The following is a 27500-nucleotide window of genomic DNA, read 5'->3' as shown; positions in this document are numbered from 1 at the left end:
CAGTTGTCCCCTGTCACTCACAGTTGTTCCCTGTCACTCACAGTTGTCCCCTGTCACTCACATTTGTCCCCTGTCACTCACAGTTGTCCCCTGTCACTCACAGTTGTCCCGTGTCACTCACAGTTGTCTCCTGTCACTCACAGTTGTCCCCTGTCACTCACAGTTGTCCCCTGTCACTCACAGTTGTTCCCTGTCACTCACAGTTGTCCCCTGTCACTCACAGTTGTCCCGTGTCACTCACAGTTGTCTCCTGTCACTCACAGTTGTCCTCTGTCACTCACAGTTGTCCCCTGTCACTCACAGTTGTCCCCTGTCACTCACAGTTGTCCCCTGTCACTCACAATTGTCCCTTGTCACTCACATTTATCCCCTGTCACTCACAGTTGTCTCCTGTCACTCACAGTTGTCCCGTGTCCTTCACGGTTGTCCCGTGTCACTCACAGTTGTCCTCTGAGAGAGTGAGAGAGAGAGAGAGAGAGAGAGAGAGAGAGAGAGAGAGAGAGAGAGAGAGAGAGAGAGAGAGAGAGAGAGAGAGAGAGAGAGAGAGAGAGAGAGATTCAAAATAAAGTTAATCCGAGTGACTTACTGAAATACAAGAACAGGAAACGAGGAGAAAATTCCCAATAGAGCCATTTGTCGCCTTTCAAACATGATGTTAGGGTGAAGGGAGAAGCGGAGGTGGTGCGGGGAGGGGGAAGTTGGGGGGGAATGGTGGAAATGAAGGGGAGGGGTTGTGGGGTGAGGGAGGGGTGTTGGGTTGGGAGAGGGGGTGTGGGGAGGGGTGGAGGGGGGCGGTGTGGGTTGGGGGGAAGTTAACGGAGGAGGAGGAAGAGCTTCGTGTCCCTGTGCTGGTGTTGTTTATATGAAAATTTTTACTCTTTTATCCTGAGAGAGAGAGAGAGAGAGAGAGAGAGAGAGAGAGAGAGAGAGAGAGAGAGAGAGAGAGAGAGAGAGAGAGAGAGAGAGAGAGAGAGAGAGAGAGAGAGAGAGAGAGAGAGAGAGAGAGAGAGATATGGTAGGTGAACGTGTTAAAAATGAGCAGGCAATTACCAAAGAATTACAAACAATGACAAAGAAAACGGCACCGTTGGCTTTGCACAAATATTGTTAGAAGCAGATTTGAAGACAAGTATTTGTCTAGTTTATTTGTAAACTCATGTACGCGTATTAACATATAAATATGTTAATATGCTTTGACATATTTTTCTCAATTAAGTCTAATCAACTATTTCTTTCAACTTGAAAATAAAAAAAAGTTATTCCGCGTTATTGAATTGAAATGTTGTAGATTACCTTTTAAAAAACAATTAATTATTACGCTGAGTTACACATTTTAATATGACAATTAATTAATATTACTCTCACGTCCTTTGATTTCTTTAAATGTTGATGTTCTTTGTCATTCACTTCTGAATAATTAAAAAGTTCTAAATATGTTTTATATAATATATCTTTAAGCTTGGGCATTATCATCATTATCACCTGGTATTATCACCTGGGTATTATCACCTGGTATTATCACCTGGGTATTATCTTTGTTGCTCATCATTCCTCGGATGAACAATATCCTTCATGAAATCTGGTGACCTGAAACTGTACCCGATATACAGACGATGAGTCACAACAACGTGGCTGAAGTCTGTTGACCAGACCACACACTAGAAGGTGAAGGGACGACGACGTTTCGGTCCGTCCTGGACCATTCTCAAGTCAATTGTGAGAATGACTTGAGTCATTCTTGAATGAATGACACAATCGACTTGAGAATGATCCAGGACGGATCGAAACGTCGTATCCCTTCACTTTCTAGTGTGTGGTTTGGTTATCAATGTACTCAGTATTATAGGTCATAAATATTAGATGGTGACCACTGCTGCCAACACTATCAGGTAGACTCGTAACTTGTACCTCAGGCATTAGTTTCCGGTATTGAGGACAGGAAACATGTATGTGTTATTAAGACGCTCTCGCCCTATGGTCACATGGAAGACTTTGTGTCATTCTCTCAAGTTTTTCCTTCCTTTCCTTGTCACTTGAAACCCCCGAGTCTTGTCGCTGTCACCCCGCCACCCCACGTGTCCTACAAGTTGTCACCCGCCACCCACGTGTTCTACAAGTTGTCACCCGCCCCCCACGTGTCATACCACTGTCACCCGCCATCCAAATGTTCTACTAACGCGACCATAACATCATATAAACGACCAGCCAACATTCATCAAAGTTCATATACTTAATAATTAACATAACAGTGTGTTGGTTTTCTTCCAGATTATGTTGAAGGATGAAGACATGTTTCCCACACTCGCCATGGTCAACGACGATAGACTCTAGATTCTACAACCCCACAGTCGCCATGATCAACGACGATAGACTCTAAGAGTCTGGAGCCACTACAACAGACTCCAAAGAAAATAGAACACCTCCCCCTTCCCCCCAGATCCTAAACAACAACGGGAAACTGTTTATTGTGAGACTCGAACCCCCCCTGGGAAATGCAGCATAAATATCGTTGAAGACAAGGCCTACACCTGACCCCACCATGAACGAGATCACTCCAGAGATCTCCACCGACGACACTTCGCTGCCCACTTGCAGCGAGGAGTGCGAGGGGGGCGACTGCTCCGGCGTCCGGACTGACGGTAACAATGGGACTAGCAACGGCGAAAGCGGCGGGCGGACGCAGGCGGCGGTGCCTTCGTCGCTGCCGCTGGTGCCGCAGAAGAGCATGAAGCCGCATGCCAAGAACTGCTTCAGGCTGGTCATCCTCGGCTCCTCCAGGGTGGGAAAGACCTCCCTAGTCTCCAGGTGAGTAGCTCCAGGGTTTCCGTATTTCACGTTAGTTGATCGTATTCCAGGCGAGTCAGTTGTGTTCCAAGTGCTTATTCTATACTCCAGTTGAGTAGTTCGCGCTCCAGGTGAGTCCTCACGGGACGTCCAGTGATTATTCATCGAATGCTTTTGCCCCAAAATTTATACCGGACAGTTAAAATAGATTAAGACCATTTTTGTAATGCATATGCAAAATGCAATTTACCACGTGAAGATTTGCAACGAATCAGGAAAGAAAACGCTGAAGTCCAAAACGGCACTGAAGTCAATACAGGAATTGACGAAGACGAAAGCACTTTGACGAAGCACTTACACAACGCCCTCTACTGGAGACTTGCAGGAGGGGGGGCCGGCAGCTGGAGACACGTAAAACACCATTTAACTGTCTGCTCTTAGCCAGAGACTCTTGGAAGAAGCTGTCGCCTTCTTCACTACTCTCTAAGTAGTAGTGGGTCGCAAGTTAAAAGAAAAATCCCATCAGATACAAGTAGGTTAAAACAGGCGGGGCTTAAGAGCTTGACCTCGCTACTCCCGAAGTCACTGTTAGGCAAGCACCAGCTGAGAGAGTGTCACCATCTCCACCAACTCTCCCGACACACCAACACTACCACTTTCACCGCCAACGCTGTCATAGTCTCATCACCATCACCACCTACCACCCTCACTGTCGATCACTATACCATCACTATCACAACAGTCGCCATCATCATCATCATCATCACTCACAGCAATCACAATGACCACCATCACTATCATCACCCTCGCCCTCACCACTATCACTATCACCATCATCACAGCACACCCGATCGAATGTCACCCCATCCGGATCCCCCCTCCCTCACCTCCCATCTCCCCCCCCCCCACACACATCAATACCCATCCCACTAGTGAAACACAATTCCCCTCCCTCGGAGTTCCGATTAAAATTCCAGCATCCTGCCATTCAAGCCCTTGAAGCAAGGCCACACGCCCTCTCCTGTCACACTATATCCTCTTGACAGACAATATAACAAAAGAGAAATAACATTTACTGTCAAAACTAAACTTCTCCGGTTAGAGGAATGGATAATTGGGGTTTCTGAACACAGAGCAAAACTATGTCCTCTGTTTAATCAACCAAGTTGTACTATAAAGCGGAACATGGGGGAACTTTGCATATAGACGAGTTCACTCTAACACATCGCAGTAAATTCTCCTTAAAAATGGTAAACAAAAAGTTGATTAATTGATTGATTGATTGATTGATTGAGTGCCTTGACGCGCCTAACAACGAGAGTCCTGTTTCGTCATTGTGGCATAGCCAGGCAGGCTGACTGTAAGGACACTGTGACATAGACCTCTGGGCTCTGTGGTTGTCTGGTGACGTAGAATTTACTTCTGGGGTCTGTGGTTGCCTGGTGACGCGGGCACATCATTCCGACCCGCCTGTGTTTTGACATAACTGTGATGTACAGTGAAAAGGTACTCCCTGTTAATATTTGTCCTTATTTTCCTCTATATCTCTCTGCTCTCATTCATGTACTGGTATTCAAGCATGGAGACAGACAGGAGGCCTTAAGGCACAGACCAGTATCTCTGCCTTGCGTCCTCTGTAAAGTACCATTTGGGATTGTGTACAGATCTGGAGTTGACAAACTGAATCAGCGAGGCAGCATGAATTTAGAGGATGTGAGCCCTTCCTGCCAATACCTAATATTAAAAAGAATAACGAGATAAAAAGAGCTGGGAGGATTGCATCTTTCTAGGACTACCAGAAAACCTTTGATACCATTACCCATAAAAGGGAAGCAAAATAAGGGAGAAAGCAGGCTGCAATTATTAGAATGGTGCTTGACAGAATAGGAGAGTAACTAACAGGCAGGAATCACGGGGGTCATAACGAAAGAGGCAATCTTTGCGTAGAAGAACCTTGCACATTTGTGTGGCATTCGGCCCATGGACTTCTACTGTTTCTGGTTTACACGTGAATGACCTAGCAGAGAAGGTGAAATGATAAGGGTATAAACTGAAGCCTATTGCAGCGTACTACAGGAGGATGTAAGCAAGCTATAGAGCACTACAGGACATAAATAAGATGCAGGATACAATAGGAACTAAACAAGGTGTAGGATACCACAGGACCTACACAAGCTGCAGGACACTACAGGAAGACTTCAACAATCTGCAGGATAATACAAGAGAAACAAAGCAGGTTGTAGGATACTACAGGATGAGTTAAACAAGCTGCAGGATATTACAGAAGAGCTTAGCAAGCTGTATTATCAAGGGAACAGAAAACACAAGATGCGCATTATCTAAGAAACAAAGAATACAAGACGCATGCTATCTGAGGAACATGAAGTACAAGACGTGTAGTATCTAAGGAACAAGGAACAGTCTCTTTCTTTTGTGTTCTTGCTATATATCCAAATCTCCTCATGTCCTGATACTACTTGCTTTGCTTCTTTCTTCTCCTCTTCTTGCAGGCGAATGAGTCACACTAACGTGGCTAAAGTATGTTGACCAGACCACACACTAGAAGGTGAAGGGACGACGACGTTTCGGTCCGTCCTGGACCATTCTCAAGTCGATTGTGACCTATCGACTTGAGAATGGTCCAGGACGGACCGAAACGTCATTCTCCTCTTCTTATTTCTTTTGGCTTACCTCTTCTCCTCTTGCTCTGTCTGTTGCGCATGTGTGACTCCTCTTTCTGTTGTTAAACTTCCTCATAACTGCCTTCTTCTCCTCCTGCCTAGTTTCCCCTTCTTGCCTGATTCACTCATTCATCCTCCTTCATGATTCCTCAGTCCTACTAATTAACGCCTCCTTCTCCTCCTGTTGGCTGCCTCCTCATTTCCCCCAGCTCAGAGATATATTTTTCTTCTAGCAAGAACCTTCCTCAGCAGGAAGGCGTTCATCGACAGCTCCTAGTAAGATACGCTTCCTGATTGAAATATTCTTCCGACAAAAAAGTTTCCGCCGTACTCAAGGCGTCGTGATGAGGCTGAAGAAGATTACTGCGAGAGGGGAAATGAGAAGGGGACCCAAGGGGATCAGGATTTTAATGGTGGTGTCCCTAGTGAAGTCCTTCGTGGGTTGGAGGGGACCCTAGTGAGGTCCTTCGTGGGTTGGAGGGGGCCCTTATGAGGTCCTTCAGTGGGTTGGAGGGGGCCCTTATGAGGTCCTTCGTGGGTTGGAGGGGACCCTAGTGAGGTCCTTCGTGAGTTGGAGGGGACCCCCTAGTGAGGTCCTTCGTGGGTTGGAGGGGACTCCTTAGTGAGGTCCTTTGTAGGTTGGAGGGGACCCTAGTGAGGTCCTTCGTGGGTTGGAGGGGACCCTAGTGAGGTCCTTCGTGGGTTGGAGGGGACCCTTGTGAGGTCCTTTGTAGGTTGGAGGGGTCTTTAGTGACATCCTTTCAGCTGCTTGTTGACATCACCTGTTGTGATATTTACCTTTTGTTTGTCCATGTTTGACACACTCAAAGTTGTTTTTGTATTGTATCCCAAATGAATTTTTGTTGTTGTTTTACTGGTTATGTAAATTTGCAAGTGAAGAAAACTGTGGTAGCAAACCTCCCCTCAATTGATGGCTTGGAACTTATGCTTCATAATTACCTCCCTGGAGAGCTTTGTTTTAGGTAGATACGTTTGCTTTTCACTCTACTGCGTCCACAATCTTGCAATATTCCCCCCCATTCGATGCTCACTCACTGCAGTAACAGCCTTGAAGTTTGAGATAATGCTCTTGCTTCCCATTTAATACGATGCATATAGCCCTTCCCCATTAGTCTCAACCATTTCCTCTTCTTGGCCTTTAATTTGAAGTAGTTTTTATTTTATACAGTGATGCATTAGTTCAGCATATTAGCCTACACCTACCCATTAGTGTAACATATTGCCTACACCTACCCATTAGTCCAATATATTGTCTCTACTCTGCCATTAGTCCATCACAGTGCCTCCAATCACTCATTACTATGATGCAGAAGCGTCTGTCTCGCCCATTATTTGAGACCATTAGGATCACATCTGTCGCCACCTGACCTAATTGACAGGCAGGTGCAGTTACCCCGCCCTGACTGTCCGCCCTGACTGTCTGCCCTGACTAGTCCGCCCTGACTTAAAGTGGTGGTGGTCTTCTCCTCCACTCTCTCTCTCTCTCTCTCTCTCTCTCTCTCTCTCTCTCTCTCTCTCTCTCTCTCTCTCTCTCTCTCTCTCTCTCTCTCTCTCTCACCTAAGTTACCCATCACTCATCTGGCAATATAATGTTGCACACACACACACACACACACACACACACACACACACACACACACACACACACACACACACACACACACACACACACACACACACACACACACACACACACACACACACGCACACACACACACACACACACACACACACACACACACACACACACACACACACACACACACACACAACACACAAACACACACAGATGCATCGCAACTGAGTGGACAGCGTTCGGGGGCCAACCAAAGTCCTAAGATCCCGGGTTCGATTCCCGGCCGAGGCAGAAACAAATAGACATAGTTTCTTTCACCTAATGCTTCTGTTCACCTAACAGTAAATTAGGTACCCGAGAGTTAGATAGCTGCTACCCGAAGATGTGTGTGTGTCCGTGCTTTAGAGAGAAATACAGGTAGTACACACAGCTCAGGAAGGATAAATCAGTTAGAAAGGAGGGGACCAAGAGCTAATAGCTCGATTATGCAGGCACAAACAGTAAACACATACACATACACACACAGGCTCGCATTCTCGGACGCACATATACACATACATACATATACAAACATATATATATAGGAGGCGGGACCAAAGAGCCAAAGCTCAACCCCTGCAAGCACAATTAGGTGAGTACAAACTGGTACGGTGAGGGGGGAGGGGGGGGGGAGGCTACACACACACATTGCATTATATTTCAGAGAAACGAAATTCTCATGAGCACCCAGTGTCATGAACACCCAGTGTCATGAACACCCAGTGTCATGAACACCCAGTGTCATGAACACCCAGTGTCATGAACACCCAGTGTCATGAACACCCAGTGTCATGAACACCCAGTGTCATGAACACCCAGTGTCATGAACACCCAGTGTCATGAACACCCAGTGTCATGAACACCCAGTGTCATGAACACCCAGTGTCATGAACACCCAGTGTCATGAACACCCAGTGTCATGAACACCCAGTGTCATGAACACCCAGTGTCATGAACACCCAGTGTCATGAACACCCAGTGTTATGAACACCCAGTGTCATGAACACCCAATGTCATGAACACCCAGTGTTATGCAACTGTGAATGCCTGGCTTCCCCCCTCCCCCCTTAGTATGAACACGAAGTCCCTCATCCTCCTAGAAGATAACAACAGTCGTCAAACCTCCGCTTACCCTCACCATCTCTCTGCTACAGTTGCTCACAGATCCCATAAAACAAACAAATCCATTCAGATTCTCAGTCCCCCCCCCCCCCCCTCCCCCCTCCCCACTCCTCCTCCTTATTTATACGAATAAAAGCGTGTTCCCAGCATCCGTTGGGAGCCTCGTCTCGACACAGCGAGCCGTTGGTGAGAAGAACAGCCTCCGTCACACAGATGCCGGGTTGCACCTTGCATCACGTTCTCAGATGCATCTCTAGGGGATGCTTACCAGCACATCTCACATATTCTCAGAAAATAATTCATCTCCTTGGTCTGTCTCTTACAGTAGTACTTTGTTTTTTGTTTTTTTTGGTAGTGGGGGTGTATAAGGCCACCGACCTTCTTCTCTCCACCTCTCTCGTCCAACCTCGAACAAAGAGCATTTACATTTTTATTTATATAGAAGGGGGTATGCAGATGCACTAGGGGTCTTTCCCCCCCCCCTCTTTCCATCCTTTCCCTTTCACTCCCCGACCGTCCAAGTGGTTTGGCATCATTCCTTTTCCCGTCCCATCCCCTAATCTTTATCCTGACCCCTTCCAAGTGCTATATAGTCGTAACGGCTTAGTGCTTTCTCCTGGCAATTCTCTTCCCTTCACCCAGCACTGAAGGGGGATGGTCTGGTTGCTGCTTCAGAAGGTATATACACTCATACATTCGGGGGAAAAAAAATATATATATATCCAGTCCAGCCCGTCCTCCTAAGGTGCCCCAACGTCAAGAAACTGTCGTACTAAAATGCCCTTATCCTAACCTACTAGAGGACCCACGAACAGAAAACGGGACATTGTGTCAATTTCGCTAGCCGCTATATTTTTTTAGTACAACAATTTTCAGCCTTAGGTAAAGTATACGTCAAAATACGACGTGCTATTAGGAGGGCGGGTTGATGTCCGGTCAGCTTCTAATCAGTCCTCCCAGGAAGGTCTTTACCCAGCGGCATCCTCCTCAAGACGGTCCAGGAAGTTGTTTGTCCAGCAGATACCTAACCAAATGACTTAGGATAGGTTAGTAATCCTTCGTTACTGGAGTAACGAAGTTTCTCCAGCAAGTCCATAAAATGTGAGTGCCTAAAGTTGACATAATTAAACGTCCAGGCAATATCTAAGCCATCTAAATACATAACCCAACTCTCTCTCTCTCTCTCTCTATCTCTCTCTCTCTATCTCTCACTCTCTCTCTCTATCTCTCACTCTCTATCTCTCACTCTCTCTCTCTATCTCTCACTCTCTCTCTCTATCTCTCACTCTCTATCTCTCACTCTCTCTCTCTATCTCTCACTCTCTATCTCTCACTCTCTATCTCTCTCTCGCAGGTTCCTCAACAACAAATTCGAAGACACGTACACCCCGACCATCGAGGACTTCCACCGCAAGTTGTACAGGATCCGGGGCGACGTGTACCAGCTGGACATCCTCGACACCTCCGGCAATCATCCGTTTCCCGCCATGCGACGCCTCTCCTTCCTCACAGGTATGGGGACTCTCCCTCCTCACATATAAGGGTCTCTCCTTCCTCACAAGAAGGGAACTGTCCCTCACTGACAAGGGTCTCTCCTTCCTCACAGGTGGAGAACTGTTGTCACCAGCTGTAATGCGGCCTATTGTCTCCAGATATTTTAGTCATCCAAGGCCCAAAGCCCCACTTCAGCTCTAGACTGAGAGGCAGCTATGTACTGTAAGAATAAATTGACCTGTGCTCTATAAGAGGCATGTGTGAAACACCAGATGAGAGTTTAACAGTCGGTTTACTTAAATAAAACAGGTGCAGACATGAATTACAACAAGATCGGTTACTTCAAGAAGGGTGGTTGTAATTTAATATTCCAATATATAGGAATTATAACAAGGGGCGCCACGACAATTAATATAGCACTGGCGTAATTAGAAACACAGTTACATCTTCACCGTGCAGCCAGCAACATCCCTTTAAACAGAGTACACATGAGTATTGATTGATTGAGTGATAGAGATCAAGCCGCCCCAAGAAATGGCACGGGCATGAATAGCCCGTAAGTGGAGGCTGTTTGGAGCCATTACCAGTACCAGTAGCTGATACTGTAGATCTGTGGACATGAGTATTGTATTCAGAAGTATATTATCACTGGGAAAACATCACAATGTAACTAATTAATAAGTAGTATAAATGGCTGACATGTTAATCCTATCCCAACAACGAAACAAGGTATAGTTATCCAACAGTTAGCAGCCCCCCGAGTCACACCTTCCCACTCCATGAATCCACAACATTGACTGGATTTAAAGAGCTTCATGGGGGAGGGGGAGGGATCTCTGCCTGTAAATAACATTTTGCCAAATATATGTAATGACTTTTTCTCATAAAAAGTAGCCACAGAAACTGGTTATTGACAAGTTTTGAAGCTTCGAATAATCCTATAAAATATTCGTATCAACCTGTGAACAAAAATTGCAACATGTAATTCAATATTGGTATTCCTAAAGTGTAGACACCAAACTGGACGGTATTGTAATGTGGCAACTTTGCCTCAGGTCGGCTAGAAATTTAACCGTCCACATATAGACTTTAAGAAATCTAAAATATACCTATTATTAAATAACATTAAACGAGTCTGTTTTTTTGCAAAAAATTATTTATATATGCAAGAAATTGCATACCCCCATGCAAAAACCAGAATATGCAAATTAATTCCACGTGCATTCTCTATTTTTTAACTACCCTGATGCAAGAATGCAAATTAAATAACAAGTCAACCTTGACTAAATGTTCTTATACATTATTACCGTACAGACTGCTAGACAAAATTGTTGCCGATGTAACAAATCAAATTACTGTCCAACAACTTGCTAACAGGTACTAAAATGATATTTTAAATTGAGAACGTGGGTACTAGCCCGTTCGTAACAAGGATTGTCGTTCCTCACAAGTGGGGGGGGAAGGGGACTCTCCATCCTCACAGGTGGGGGGACTTTCCTTTCTAGGTGACAAACTCTGTTCCAGATCCGTTCTTCCACTTACATTTGAAATCTATCTGACTTTTCCGCCTTATAACTATGTATTCCCTTGTTCCTTGCTGTGTTTGGGAACATTTACTAATAACTTCCCGGCGGTCTGGGGGGTAACTTTACTCTGAGGCATCCTGATGTATTCAGTTAATAGTTCAGTTGTCTTTTATTCAAGAAAATATCCCCTCTAAGACGTAAACATCTCTTGTTTGCTTTGAAGACGCCAATCTGCGCACCACAATCCAGAGCAATTCTTTTTTTTGTGTGTTTTTCTTCTCACATGCACCCGTCCACCCTCCAGTCTTATAGCCGAGTCGACGCCGGCCATTTTACGAGCTCACTATAGCCCGTGCTACCTCTCGGGTGGCTTAAATCTTCATCATTCGGTCGTTGTATCTCCCGTCGGTCGCTTGGTGACCCGCTGACTCTCTCTCTCTCTCTCTTTTGGTCCTCAACAGGCGATCTCTTCGTGCTGGTGTTCTCGTGGGACTCGCGAGACTCGTGGAACGAGGTGCTGCGGCTGCGAGAACAGATCATGGAGACCAAGCAGTCGGCCTCGGCCAACACGACCGGCAGCCGCAAGAAGCGAGCCGCCACGCGCGTCCCCATGGTCATCGCTGGGAACAAGTGCGACCGCGAGCAGCGGTGAGTGCTTGATTGTTTGCCTCTCTTGCTTGCCTTTCTACTTGCTTCCCGCCCTCTCTATACTTGCTTCCCGCCCTCTTTATACTTGCTTGCCGCCCTCTCTATACTTGCTTGCCGCCCTCTTTATACTTGCTTGCCGCCCTCTCTATACTTGCTTGCCGCCCTCTTTATACTTGCTTGCCGCCCTCTCTATACTTGCTTGCCGCCCTCTTTATAGTTGCTTGCCGCCCTCTCTATACTTGCTTGCCGCCCTCTTTATACTTGCTTGCCGCCCTCTCTATACTTGCTTGTCTCTCTACTTGCTTGCCTGCCTCTCTGCTTGATTGCATGCCTGCCTGCTTCTTTCACAGATTCCTCAGTCATCGCATATAACCCGTATTATATTATTATTATAATCTGGCCATATGTAAAACCTTCACACACTGTATCTCATTCGTTTCTCTCGAAGATGCTTCAGGTACTCTTCCCTATCATTTCATGAACCTCTAACATGCAGCATCCGGACCGAACGATGCAGTTTAGGCCATATCGTAGATTATGACATAGATTATCCGGGCCGGACCGCTCATATGGGTTCCAAAATCCCATATCCTAACCCTTGTGGTCCGTATAACACGCTATATTCGGCTCTCATGGGGACCTAGATACCCTATATATCCTGCCCCTATATTGAAATTTGGCCGTCTTATGTACTCCTATGGCAACTTTTATCCTGTTCTAATTATGTTTGTCTTCAGAATGATGCTATACAATACGCGATCCGATGATGCCCTAATAGTTAGTGCCCTGCCCTGGTATTCAGTGGTCTGCTCTAATGCCCAGTACCCTGCTTTAATATTCAGTGTTCTGCTCTAATACCCAGTATCATACCCTAATATCCAGTACCCTGCCCTAATACCCAGTGCACCCCCTTAATGTCGAGTACCCTACCCTAATATCCAGTGCCCTGCCCTAATATCCATTGCACCCCCTTAATGTCGAGTACCCTACCCTAATATCCAGTGCCCTGCCCTAAGAAACAATACCATTCTCCAACACAAGAAAGTGTCTCAGCACATCATAATATGTTCAAACACTGAGTGTCAGACTTCACAAGATAAAACTATTATGTTCTAACACACAATACCCTCTTCAATCCCACAATACCCTCTTCAAGCCCACAATACTCTCTTTTTAATAACTGATACCCTGCTCTAGCCCCCAACCCTACTCTAGTATACAGTACCCTGCTTTAGAGGGCAACTGACTGTTCTTGCATGTAATGTGCACAAATACATGTGAGAAATACACAAGACCATTCTCTGGCACAATGCCTTGTACTAATACGTAGCATACTTCGCCTCCCAAAGCACACGCACACACACACACACACACACACACTCACACACACGCACGCCCACACACCCACACACACACACACACACACACACACACACACACACACACACACACACACACACACACACACACACACACACACACACACACACACAGCTATACAAACTTGAGAGGCAGGCAGGAGTAAGCGGAAAGGCCCTAGTATGGGTAAGGAACTACCTAACAGGAAGGAGCCAGAGGGTAATGGTAAGGGGCGAGAAGTCGGACTGACGAACAGTAACGAGCGGAGTACCTCAAGGATCGGTGCTGGGACCAATCCTCTTTCTAATTTACGTAAATGATATGTTTACAGGTGTGGAATCCAACATGTCAATGTTCGCGGATGACGCAAAATTAATGAGAAGAGTTGTGACAGATTAGGATTGTAAGGTCCTCCAAGAGGACCTGGACAGGTTGCAGAGATGGTCAGAGAAATGGCTACTGGAGTTCAGTGCAAGTAAATGATGAAAATGGGATCAGGTGATATGCGACCAAAGGGACAGTACACAATGAAGGGTAACTGCCTACCTGTAACGATTCGAGAAAGAAACCTGGAAGTGGACGTAACACCTAATCTAACTCCTGAGGCACATATAAATAGGATAACGACAGCAGCGTACTCTACACTGGCGAAAGTTAGAACTTCATTCAGAAACATAAGTGAGGAGGCTTTTAGGGCGCTTTACACTGCCTACGTGAGGCCAGTCTTAGAGTATGCCGCGCCATCATGGAGCCCCCACCTGAAGAAACACATAAGGAAACTGGAAAAGGTTCAGAGGTTTGTGACGAGGCTTGTTCCAGAGTTACGTGGGATAGGATATGAAGAGCGTCTGAAGAAACTGAAACTTACGACACTAGAGAAAAGAAGGGAGAGAGGAGATATGATAGGGACATATAAAATACTCAGGGAAATTGACAAAGTGGAAATAGATGAAATGTTCACACGTAATAATAACAGAATAAGGGGACATGGGTGGAAGCTGGAAACTGAGATGAGTCACAGAGATGTTAGGAAGTTTTCTTTTAACGTGAGAGTAGTGGAAAAATGGAATGCACTTGGGGAGCAGGTTGTGGAAGCAAACTCTATTCATACTTTTAAAATAAGGTATGATAAGGAAATGGGACAGGAGTCATTGCTGTAAACAACCGATTTCTAGAAAGGCGGGATCCAAGAGTCAATGCTCGATCCTGTAAGCACAAATAGGTGAGTACACACACACACACACACACACACACACACACACACACACACACACACACACACACACACAAACACACACACAAACACACACACACACACACACACACACACACACACACACACACACACACACACACACACACACACACACACACACATACACACACACACACACACACACATAGTTTTCACTGCATTTACCCCTCTTCAGCCCTCTCTAGCAGCCTCCTGGAGGGCAGGTCTAGGAAGCCCTCACCCCCTCACCCATCGGCACGCAGCCCAGGAAGAAGCGCAAAACCTCTCCACCGAAGCACAACGCTTTTATCTTTCAGTGTTTAATGCTTCAGCACGAGGGAAGGGATAGAAGAGGGGGGCGGGGGTAGGATTGGGGGGGGGGGGGGGACCTAGGATCTCTTTGGTATCAGGTCGATGCCAACGCGTGAGGTGCCTTGGGTAACAAGTGTCTCTCCTGAGGGTGCGTCGCGTTACGCCCTCTCTCCCTGTTGTGCCTGCTTGTAGGACACCTTGTGTATATAAATATATATATATATATATATATATATATATATATATATATATATATATATATATATATATATATATATATATATATATATATATATATATATATATATATATATATATGTGTGTGTGTATGTACCTAATATCCAGAAGGCACTACTTAGACTCGTATGCAAGGCCCGATTTGCCAAACAGGCAGAGTGATTTTAGTTATTTTAATGTTTTTTTTCAAATTGGTGCATTTTTTTGTATTAACATATTTCGGTACATCTGCATTTATGCAGTTACTCTAGACTATATGAAGGGGAAGTGCAATGTGTCAAAAAACTAGCTACATGACGCTAAAAATCCCCATCATATAAAACAGTGAAAGTCAATGGTCTCAGGCAGCCACCTTTTATCTCCACCGATTTCATAGGGTCGCCATGGGAGCCAACCGGGCACTTTTAATTGGGCAATGCGACCGACCTCACTTTAACGGAAGCAATGTAGTCGACCCGGACTTTCATATAGTGGTCGTTTTTCCTCCTCCCACCTGTCACTGGTGAGCCGTCAATACGAAGTTGGATGAGGCTAAGCCCCTAGTGTGTGCCCTCTATACTTGGACAGAGAAACAGGTAACACCCACTTACCTGTGTCTCACTGTCAGTACTGGCTATGTGAGACCGACGTACCTGTTTATCTCTAGGGAAGCAAGATTAAAAGGTAGTTATTGATTGGATGGAGGTCTCTCCCTCTCTCAGCAACGAGACAAAACCCAATATTCTCAATATTCGACTTGAGAATGGTCCAGGACGGACCGAAACGTCGTCGTCCCTTCAACTTCTAGTGTGTGGTCTGGTCAACATACTTCAGCCACGTTATTGTGACTCATCGCCTGCCAATACTCTCAGTACTGCACTAAAACCTTATAACCATGTTGACCAGACCACACACACTAGAAGGTGAAGGGACGACGACGTTTCGGTCCGTCCTGGACCATTCTCAAGTCGATCACTCCTTCCCACCTACTCCCTCATACTCCTTCCCTCCCACTCTTCCTCTCACTCATTCTTCTTCCGTCACTCACTGATTCACTCTGTACCGCAGGGGCGTGACCCTAGAGGAGGTGCAGGAGTTCGTCTCCTCACTAAGCTGTTGTGCGTACGTTGAGACGTCGGCTAAGAAGGACAGCAACGTCGACAAGCTCTTCTACGAGCTCTTCGTCCTGGCCAACCTGCCCATGGAGATGTCGCCTGCACTTCACAAGCGAGTGTGTCCCGGCCAGACCACGTGAGTGTATTTCCCCCTCCATGTACTCACCTCAAAGTTACTACACCAAATGTATCCTCTTTGATGTACTTTCCTACATGTACTCACCTTCATATACTCACTTAATATATTCACCTAGGTGTAGTCACCCAGGTATACTCTGTGACGGTAACGCGTTGGTGTTCGGCTGTTTAAGGCTAGGGGTATGGCCTCGTCACATAGTTATAAAAAAAAATAGAAAACTGGAACTTCGTCTGTGGTAAGGTAAGGAGAAGACACACAAAACACAAGTAAATTTTAACAATGAAATTTTAATTACGTTAAATAAATCAAAACATGAAAAAATGGACAAACAAATTCTTATAATAAAATCAATCAAAATAATAAGAATAATTAGATGACACAATGAAAAGTTACGTTAAGGCAAAATAACAAGAAGTGCAATACAAAAGTAAATGGGAGGTGCTGGAATATTGGCTTTAAGCCACCACTTCTCTCAGTACACGCTAGCATCTAGCCGGGAGGAGTGGTGACAACGAGAGCACTGAACATTCTGAGGTCTGAGGTTGGGGCGACCCCAGACATCAAGTAGTATGGGGGGCGAGTGCAGGTGCAGCCAGACCGGCGACCAATCAGCGGAGCCGGTAGCGATCAACATGTAGTTTGGTGGTTTGAGTCCGAACAGGTGGCTGGCTGCATACGTTTTGCTCACCCTGGCAAGCCTTGCTGGTGTTGTTGTTGTTGTTGGACATGTCTTCCATAGTCGTTTTATATAATTTCAACGACGTGTTTGTGGAGGGAAGAGCAGGCTCAATCTCTTGAAGGAGATTATTGTCACAACTCACATAGATGTAATTGCTTAGCTCTATTTACCTATATGTGCTAACCGAAATATACTCATGTAAATGTACTTAACTGTTAGTTCTCACCTGGATACACTCACCCTGACTTACTGATCTCTAAAGACTTAGCTAACCGACCTATGCTTGCTATCTATGTTCTATTTGGTTTATTGTAAATGTTTTCTTTTCTTTCACGCAGTCAATTTCTCTATATAATTAGAGTCGCAATGTTTCACTTCTCTTATTTATTTCTTTTCTGCCGTCGTTAGATTCAGCTCTTTCAGCCTTTCATGGGGGGGGGGGGGGCAAGGATCAGTTAGCTTCCCATTACTATTCACACTTCTCTCCCTTCAATATGAGTTTCTCTCTTGTGTCTGGTAGGTACTCCCTTGCCCATATTAGTGAAGATTGTGTACAGTAAGAAGCTTCATTATATCTTCACTACACTCGCGATCCTCACCCCTCAGGCTAATGACCCATTATGACACTAACCCCTCCATTATAAAATGGAACCCCCTTCCCCCCGCTCTCCATATACCTCATCCCCCAAGTTTCTTGTCACCCATATTAATCCCCTGAGCACCCTTTCTCCTTAAATAGGTAATATCAGCTATTCTTCCCCTGCCCCTTCCCCTCCTAATCTTCTTTCCAGCGCCCCATTATATCCAGTCAAACACCTTAAAAATAATTCCTATTAAAACTAGCTGATGTGGAATTTCAACGAGGTTTTCATGAATTTCATGAAGAAAAGTGCAGTTGGCCGGACAGCCATTCTCTCTTTTTTTAAGGTAATTTAAACTAAAGTTTGTTTTCATGACACTGGTCACATTAGGGCGGATCGTGGGAATAGAATACTTGCCCACTCTGGAGTCTTTCTCTTTCATTCTCTTCATTCCTTTCTCTCATTCTCTTTATTCCTCTCTCTCACTCAACCTCTTTATCTTTTTCCCTTATTCACTTCTTTACCTCTCTCTCTGTCTCTGTCTCTGTCTGTCTGTCTGTCTGTCTGTCTGTCTGTCTGTCTGTCTGTCTGTCTGTCTGTCTGTCTGTCTGTCTGTCTGTCTGTCTGTCTGTCTCTCTCTCTCTCTCTCTCTCTCTCTCTCTCTCTCTCTCTCTCTCTCTCTCTCTCTCTCTTGTATGTATGTCTCTGACTTTTATTATTACCAAACCCTAAACCCTTCCGGTTGAAAATATAATTTTCCCCTAACCAATGCCAAATGGGAAGTTGCAGAAAGTTGCAAAAGATTTGCCGCAAGTTTCTGAGTATCTGAGTATAGGAATTAGATTGCCTGACGCCCTATTTCCGATGACGTGTCATCACACTGACGTAATCCCACGGTTTATTCACCTAGTTGCGCTTGCGGGAGTTGAGCACTGCTCTCTCGGCCCGGGTCTCAACTGTCAATCAGTCAATTGTTACTAACTACTGACTAACTTTTTTTTCCACACCCACACATACACCCCACAGGAAGCAGCCCGTAACAGCTGTTTTAACTCCCAGGTACCTATTTATTGCTAGGTAACAGGGGCATGAGGGTGAAAAAAAATGGCCATCTGTTTCTGCCGGCGCCGGGAATTGGACCCTGGTCCACAGGACTACGTATTAGTGTGCTGTCCACTCAGCCACCAGCGCCCTTATATGTAATGACGTCAGTGACGATGTGTGATGACGTCAGTGACGAGGAAGCCTGTTAGAATTACTGAGGTCCCCCTCGCCCAGAGTGTCTCATCCGGCTACTGGCCAGACACGGCCGTGCTTAACCTGACTGACATGTACCAAGTGACTCTCATTTGAAGATTGTTGTTAGTGTGAAGAAAATTCCCACTTCTTTATAACGAAGGTTTACAGGTTTAAATGTTGTTTATATCCACAACATTTACGAAAGAATTCTACAAGGCAGATCTGGCGTAATCGTGGATCTAATCGTAGATCGTAGATCGTAGATCTCCCCCTTCCCTCATAACATCTATGGCAATCTCGCCGCTGGCAAAAATAATCTCATTTTGAAGTCATCAGAGAAATTACTAACAACCCTCAGTCAGTTTTCCCGTAGAGTCCTCCGTCACGGAGATGGGACGCGTTTCCCGGTGTTCCATCACTGAGTGATACGGGATATCCTGGTAATTTTTATTTTTTAATTCATCAGGGGAAAGCGCCAAGCCATTAGGACTTTATAGCACTTGGAAGGGGTCAGAATAAGGATTTGGGATGGGACGGGGGTAAGGAATGGTGCCCAACCACTTGCACGGTCGGGGATATCCTGGTAACAACACCACAGGTGATAGAGAGGCGGCCTCCTCGTCACCACGTCGTCCGCCGTGGACAATAAAAAACCTTACTAGACGTTTATTACGTCTATTACTAGACGTAATAGATACGTCTAGTATCTATTACGTCCAGCACAAAGATATGTGTGCAACTTTTTTTCAGTGTCAGAGTAGTTAACAAATGGAATGAATTAGGCAGTGATGTGGTGGAGGCTGACTCCATACACAGTTTTAAATGTAGAAATGATAGAGCCCAGTAGGCTCAGGAACCTGTGCACCAGTTGATTGACAGTTGAGAAGCGGGACCAAAGAGCCGAAGCTCATCCTCCCCCTTCCCCCAGGTGTGTACAACTAGGTGAGTACCGAGAGCTGCGTACCCGTACATGTTCACTGAACATGTACTAAAGAGTCTACTTTAGTCCTGGACTAATATTCAGGACTAAACCATGAACTTGGCGGTTGGTCAGCAAACTTTTGCGGTGGCCTTATTAACCCTCCGGAGGTTGACAGGCCTTAAATTTCGGTATTTAGAGGACTTGATTTGTGGTGGAAATGTAAGGGTAGATTTGACGGAGTTAATGTGAGGAATTAGCAGCTAGCGTATTCCCCTCTTTATTCCTGAGGTACCTGGTTGATACCTGGTTGATGGGGTTCTGGGAGTTCTTCTACTCCCCAAGCCCGGCCCGAGGCCAGGCTTGACTTGTGAGAGTTTGGTCCACCAGGCTGTTGCTTGGAGCGGCCCGCAGGCCCACATACCCAATGTGGTGGATGAGTTTAGGTTTTTGGCGCCACCTTTTAACCTTCAGTCAATTGGTGCTGAGCCCATTAGGCTCTGCCATATATATACATTTAAAGATATATATGAAGCCTACCTCCACTACTCTACTGCCTTTTGGTATTAATTATGTTGATTATTATGACACAGTAAAATTTATTTCTGTTTCTTTGGCTTATTCGAGCATTTCGTTCTCATCAATGTCCCCCAATTAGTGTAGCACCCACGACAAGTAATATGTCCTTGTCTGCACTATTTATCCTCCGGGAATTTTGCATGTAGCGATCATATCTTCACCGATTCATCACTCTTCCGTGACGTGGTGTTACATTCCTTTTAGATTATCCTCGTAACTCATACTATTGTTCGGTGACATACCTCTGAACTTTGTCCAGATTAGTTATATGTTTAACGAAATCAGAGCTGCACGCTGGTGTCACATCTTCCAGAAATGGCCTGAAATACATGGTCCTGAACAACGTACTGATTAGGTTCATGAAGGAAGCTCCTATGTTGTCTGACTTTGCATATGCAGGTGGTGAAAGCCTTTGTATGTGTGCACTGGGACCATTGGTAGATGTAGTGATGTTTATGTGAGTACTGGTAAGAATAGTGGCGTTTATATGAGTACTGGTAAGAATAGTGGCGTTTATGTGAGTACTGGTAAGAATAGTGGCGTTTATATGAGTACTGGTAAGAGTAGTGGCGTTTATGTGAGTACTGATAATAGTAGTGTCGGTTATGTGAGTACCGGTAGGTGTAGCGCTGTTCATTATAGGATGAACACACGTGGAGGTGTTCATCATCCTACCACTTCCACACAGACGTAAGTGAGACCCATTTAACTATATCAAAAGACCATTAACATTCCTAATTTAAACAACAACGGGCCTTCATACCTCACTAACATCTGATACCACTAATTAAAGCTCCGAGAGGGTGGCCTTTGTCCTCGCCCCAAGTGTCGTGTTGACACCTAACACAAGGGGTCGTGTTGACACCTAACACAAGGGGTCGTGTTGACACCAAACACAAGGGGTCGTGTTGACACCTAACACAAGGGGGGTCGTGTTGACACCTAACACAAGGGGTCGTGTTGACACCTAACACAAGGGGTCGTGTTGACACCTAACACAAGGGGGGTCGTGTTGACACCTAACACAAGGAGGGTCGTGTTGACGCCTAACGCAAGGGGGGTCGTGTTGACACCTAACACAAGGGGGGTCGTGTTGACACCTAACACAAGGGGGGTCGTGTTGACACCTAACACAAGGGGGGTCGTGTTGATGCCTAATACAAGGGGGGTCGTGTTGACACCTAACACAAGGGGGGTCGTGTTGACACCTAACGCAAGGGGGGTCGTGTTGACACCTAACACAAGGGGGGTCGTGTTGACACCTAACACAAGGGGGGTCGTGTTGATGCCTAATACAAGGGGGGTCGTGTTGACACCTAACACAAGGGGGGTCGTGTTGACACCTAACACAAGGGGGGTCGTGTTGATGCCTAATACAAGGGGGGTCGTGCTGACACCTAACGCAAGGGGTCGTGTTGACACCTAACACAAGGGGGGGGGGGGTCGTGTTGACACCTAATACAAGGGGGGTCGTGTTGACACCTAACACAAGGGGGGTCGTGTTGATGCCTAATACAAGGGGGGTCGTGTTGACACCTAACACAAGGGGGGGTCGTGTTGACACCTAACACAAGGGGTCGTGTTGACACCTAACACAGGGGGTCGTGTTGACATCTAATACAAGGGGGGGGGGTCGTGTCAACACCTAACGCGAGGGGGGTCGTGTTGACACCTAACACAAGGGGGGTCGTGATGACACCTAACACAAGGGGGGTCGTGTTGACACCTAACACAAGGGGTCGTGTTGACACCTAACACAGGGGGTCGTGTTGACATCTAATACAAGGGGGGGGGTCGTGTTGACACCTAACACAAGGGGGGTCGTGTTGATGCCTAATACAAGGGGGGTCGTGTTGACACCTAACACAAGGGGGGTCGTGTTGACACCTAGCACAAGGGGGGGGGTCGTGTTGACACCTAATACAAGGGGGGTCGTGTTGACACCTAATACAAGGGGGGGGGGGGTCGTGTTGACACCTAATACAAGGGGGGTCGTGTTGACACCTAACACAAGGGGGGTCGTGTTGACACCTAATACAAGGGGGGTCGTGTTGATACCTAACACAAGGGGGTCGTGTTGACACCTAACATAGGGGGTCGTGTTGACACCTAACACAAGGGGTCGAGTTGACACCTAACACAAGGGGTCGTGTCAACACCTAACACAAGGGGTCGTGTCAACACCTAACACAAGGGGTCGTGTCAACACCTAACACAAGGGGGTCGTGTCAACACCTAACACAAGGGGTCGTGTCAACACCTAACACAAGGGGGTCGTGTCAACATCTAACACAAGGGGTCGTGTCAACACCTAACACAAGGGGTCGTGTCAACACCTAACACAAGGGGTCGTGTCAACACCTAACACAAGGGGGTCGTGTCAACACCTAACTCAAGGGTCGTGTTAACACCTAACACAAGGGGGTCGTGTCAACACCTAACACAAGGGGTCGTGTCAACACCTAACACAAGGGGTCGTGTCAACACCTAACACAAGGGGTCGTGTCAACACCTAACTCAAGGGGTCGTGTCAACACCTAACACAAGGGGTCGTGTCAACACCTAACTCAAGGGGTCGTGTCAACACCTAACACAAGGGGGTCGTGTCAACACCTTACTCAAGGGTTGTGTTAACACCTAACACAAGGGGGTCGTGTCAACACCTAACACAAGGGGTCGTGTCAACACCTAACACAAGGGGTCGTGTCAACACCTAACACAAGGGGTCGTGTCAACACCTAACTCAAGGGGTCGTGTCAACACCTAACACAAGGGGGTCGTGTCAACACCTAACTCAAGGGTCGTGTTAACACCTAACACAAGGGGGTCGTGTCAACACCTAACTCAAGGGTCGTGTTAACACCTAACACAAGGGGGTCGTGTCAACACCTAACACAAGGGGTCGTGTCAACACCTAACACAAGGGGTCGTGTCAACACCTAACACAAGGGGTCGTGTCAACACCTAACTCAAGGGGTCGTGTCAACACCTAACACAAGGTGTCGTGTCAACACCTAACACAGGGGTCGAGTTAGGGTTCCATGGCTCCATCATGCAGCCAGTTAGACCAGATTCGTATAATCAAGATGACATATTAGTCCAGGATCGAGAACGCTTTCATTCGCAAGCGACGGAAAACGTTTGCTAAATATGCGCCCAACGTGGGGCTCGAACCCACGACCCCGAGATTAAGAGTCTCGTGCTCTACCGACTGAGCTAGCCGGGCTTAGCAATGATGTTAAATGTGTAGTTACTTGAAAATATTTAGTCAAAAGGTTGATTATATTTGGTACTCACCTAATTGTGCTTGCGGGGGTTGAGCTTTAGCTCTTTGGTCGATTGGTAAGTGAGGCTCTCAACCAAAAGCTCTTTGGTTGATTGGACAGTGGGGTTATCAGTACTCACATAGTTGTGTTTGTGGGGGTTGAGCCTTAGCTCTTTGGCCCCGCCTCTAAACTGTCAATCAACTAGTTTACAAATTCTTGAGCCCATTGGGCTCTATCAATTCAACATTTGAAACTGTGTATGGAGTCAGCCTCCACCACATCGCTGCTTAATGCATTCCATTTGTTAACTACTCTGACACTGAACAAATTCTTTCTAATGTCTCTGTGGCTCATTTGGGTATTAAGTTTCCAACTGTGTCCCCTTGTTCGTGTCCCACCCGTGGTAAATGATTTGCCTTTTTCCACCCTGCCAATTCCCCTGAGAATTTTGTAGGTATTTATTATGTCTCCCCTTACTCTTCTGTTTTCCAGGGACGTGAGGCTCAGCTCCCTTAGCCTTTCCTCGTAGCTCATACCTCTCAAATTCCGGGACTAGTCTGGTGGCATACCTCTGAACCTTCGCTAACTTTGTCTTGTGTTTAACTAGGTATGGACTGCAGGCTGGAGCTGCATACTCCAGGATTGGTCTGACATAAGTGGTATACAGGGTCCTGAACGATTCCTTACACAAATTTCTAAAGGCAGTTCTTATGTTGGCCAATCTAGCATATACCTCTGATGATATCCTTTTGATGTGGGCTTCTGGGGACAGGTTTGGTGTGATATGAGCCCCGAAGTGAGGTCTACTTTTGAACCTGGCCTCATAGATGAGAGTGGTGGTGTTAGATGGTGAGTTGGTGTTGATTGTTTGTGTGGTGGTGTTGGTAGGTGTAGTGGTATTGCTAGGAAGTAATACCGGGTATACTGTTCTCTGTAACTACAATACTGTTCTTGTTTACTAAGGAGGTTTATGACACTTATAATTAAATTTATTCGTGTTATAGAGATCTTGAGAGTTAATTGTATATATTATCTTATTAATACATATATTCATATATACACAGTATATATATTTATTTATTTTAAATAAATATTTGACCTTCGAGTGCCTTACTAATTAGCAACTGAAGAAACATCCTAACTAAATAATGACCCTACAGGAACTTTACAACCAATTAACTTTTTCCAATGAGGTTAATGGGGCACTCATTGTACGTTGGTACAGGCGTGACCTCTCTCTCTCTCTCTCTCTCTCTCTCTCTCTCTCTCTCTCTCTCTCTCTCTCTCTCTCTCTCTCTCTCTCTCTCTCTCTCTCTCCACATCCCGACACTATTCACTCATACACTCTACCTTTGGTGACCTCTGACCTCTCCTCCTCCTTCTCTCTCGTCCCTTCCCTCAATCGTGGTTGACCCCCCCCCCCACTTACCCTCTAGCACAAAGGTCGCTGAGTGGCGTTGTCAGACGGTCAGATCCCACGACCTTTGACCTCCAGAGCAACTTCCGTGTGCTTACTCATTTTTTTGGCACAGATTTTCCTGGACTGAACCATTTCCTGGTCACTGTTTCCTGTTATTCCTTTGAGGTTCATCAGTGTTACTCGACATCGACATGCTGACACCCCCCCCCCCGATCGTGATATATTACCCCCGTGGTGGTCGTGGTGTCTGTTGTCATTTATAGTAACACGATTCGTCCCACATTAGACCTCCCTCCCTCCCATGGCAGTGTTGGTAGGTGTGGTAGTAGTGGTAGGTGTGGTGCTGATGGTTGGTGTGGTGGTTGATGAAATACTAAATTCCCTGGCTAGTGGTATAAATTTTTACAAGTGCCTCGCTGTACTTGTAGAATATATATATATATATATATATATATATATATATATATATATATATATATATATATATATATATATATATATATATATATATATATATATATAAAATATATATGTCGTAACTAGTAGCCAGAACGCACTTCTCGGCCTACTATGCAAGGCCCGATTTGCCTAATAGGCAGAGTGATTTTTCCTTTATTTTCAATAAATTTGTTCCAGTTAGTTTATTTGAATTATTATTACTATATTACATTATTAACATAAGTTATTGACTTAGTTGAGTTAGTTTAGGTTAGGTTAAGATGAGTTAGGTTAGGTTAGGTAGGGTTGGTTAGGTTCGGTCATATATCTACGTTAGTTTTAACTCAAATTTAAACAAATTATCTCATACGTAATGAAATGGATAGCGTTATCATTTCATAAGAAAAATATTAAAAAATATATAAATTCAGGAAAGCTTGGCTTATAAGGCAAATCGGGCCTTGCATAGTAGGCTGAGTACTGCGTATATATGAATCCTACTAGATAATTAAGGTTTATACTAGAATTAACAGTTATGGCAGGAAGTTAGAGCAGCTAAAGGGATCTGTAATGCTGGTTTACGATGCATGGCAAAATTTGAAATTAGATGTGATGGTTGCCATATAACATAACAGTGACTTCATTAGTACGTGTAACTCCTGTCCCCTACACCTGTACATTACTCTCATGTACTTTGTACTCAAGTTTTTGAATAAAAATAATTATATTATATTATTATATTAATATTATACTATTATTATGTACCGTAATAAATGTCTGAGCATCCGAGACGCCCCGTGTCTCGGATTTCCTCATGCAGCAATGAGGAAATCGAGGTTAAAGGTGTTTTTTCACGTTAACTGCATTACATGTAACAGCAAATTCAATAAGCCTCACACGAGAGTAAAGAGAAGTCTGGCTATATTGATCTTCTTTGAACTCCGGATGATAAGGGAGAGGAAAGAATTGTTGAGAATAAAGAGCAATCAACTGATGAAAAATTTATTTTCTGGAAGAGTAAGGTAAGTAGCAGGACAAAGCAATAGGCAATTACGACTACATAGCACTTGGGAAGGAAAAATATTTAGGATAATGCAGACGAAGGGATTGGTGCTCAGCCACTTGGACAGTCGGGGATTGAACCTGCAAGAAGTCAGACCTTCGCTCTATCATTAGGGATCACATAGATTATGAATGCAAATGGGCATACAATTCAACTACCCATGAAATCAGATCAGCCAAAAGAAACTATGCAAGAAACATAAACATTAACAAAGATCCCAAGTTTTTGCTATGCCTTTATAAGAAGAAAAGCAAGACAGAAGTATTTATTGGACCTTTATAAGATGAGACAAACCAATTTATAATTGACGCTAAAAAGGCAGCCAACTTTGATGTCTGCAGCTTGCTCTAGTTATACATGACAGCTGGAGGAAACAGAGAAGCCCACGTCTCGTTCTTCTACAATTATAGTCTACATATATATATATATATATATATATATATATATATATATATATATATATATATATATATATATATATATATATATATATATATATATATAATTATTAAAGACATGCATATATCTCTCTAAGGTACACACGATGCTCTTATTAGTTACTGTATGATGTCCCTGAAGTATATTATGCTCATTACACAAGTTATCCTTAGTTCATATTAACCAATTGTTTGGATTGTTATTCCTTATTTTAACTAGATTACAAACAAAAGGATGTACGGAGAATGAATTGTTACTTGACTTTTGCTGATGCGCTATGTAACAAAGTTTCCTTCCAGAACATTCTTGAACATTTCCGCAATATTTGTGTTTTGTACGTCAGCTAATCCCTGATTAGATTTTTTCGTTTTGTTTTATTAAAGTGAATCTTAGTATATATAGGAATATATTCCACGACGATGGCAACAGTGATGGAGATAGTGGGGTAGTGAAGACAGTTACAGTGATGGAGATAGTGGGTAGTGAAGACGGTTACAGTGATGAAGATAGTGGCTAGTGAAGATGGTTACAGTGATGGAAGAAAGTATATAGTAAAGATGCGGCGTCCGTCACCCGAGCACCGCCGGGTATCCCCCCCCCCTTCCTCTAATA

The 27500-nt window shown here is 45.0% G+C and overlaps 1 protein-coding gene and 1 non-coding gene across 4 annotated transcripts in view; one reads left to right on the top strand and one right to left on the bottom strand.

Annotated features, from left to right (window-relative positions):
* The window catches only part of LOC123754376 (GTP-binding protein Rhes), a 62017-nt gene that overhangs the window by 33070 nt on the left and 1447 nt on the right, over positions 1 to 27500 (top strand). For all 3 annotated transcript variants that reach the window (XM_069326465.1, XM_045736730.2, XM_045736731.2), the window contains exons 2-5: positions 2269 to 2805; positions 9578 to 9735; positions 11705 to 11891; positions 16081 to 16263. In XM_069326465.1, the coding sequence (XP_069182566.1) occupies positions 2540 to 2805; positions 9578 to 9735; positions 11705 to 11891; positions 16081 to 16263 (794 nt within the window). In that variant the 5' untranslated portion in view covers positions 2269 to 2539. The remainder of the gene's footprint in view (positions 1 to 2268; positions 2806 to 9577; positions 9736 to 11704; positions 11892 to 16080; positions 16264 to 27500) is intronic.
* On the bottom strand, positions 23417 to 23489 carry TRNAK-CUU (transfer RNA lysine (anticodon CUU)). Its single transcript has one exon. It is a non-coding gene; the product is annotated as a tRNA-Lys (tRNA).

Source organism: Procambarus clarkii, chromosome 18 (genome assembly GCF_040958095.1).
Source record: "Procambarus clarkii isolate CNS0578487 chromosome 18, FALCON_Pclarkii_2.0, whole genome shotgun sequence".
Lineage (NCBI taxonomy): Eukaryota > Metazoa > Arthropoda > Malacostraca > Decapoda > Cambaridae > Procambarus > Procambarus clarkii.
Note: the sequence above shows the minus strand (reverse complement) of the source record. Positions and strands in the feature narration are given on the sequence as shown.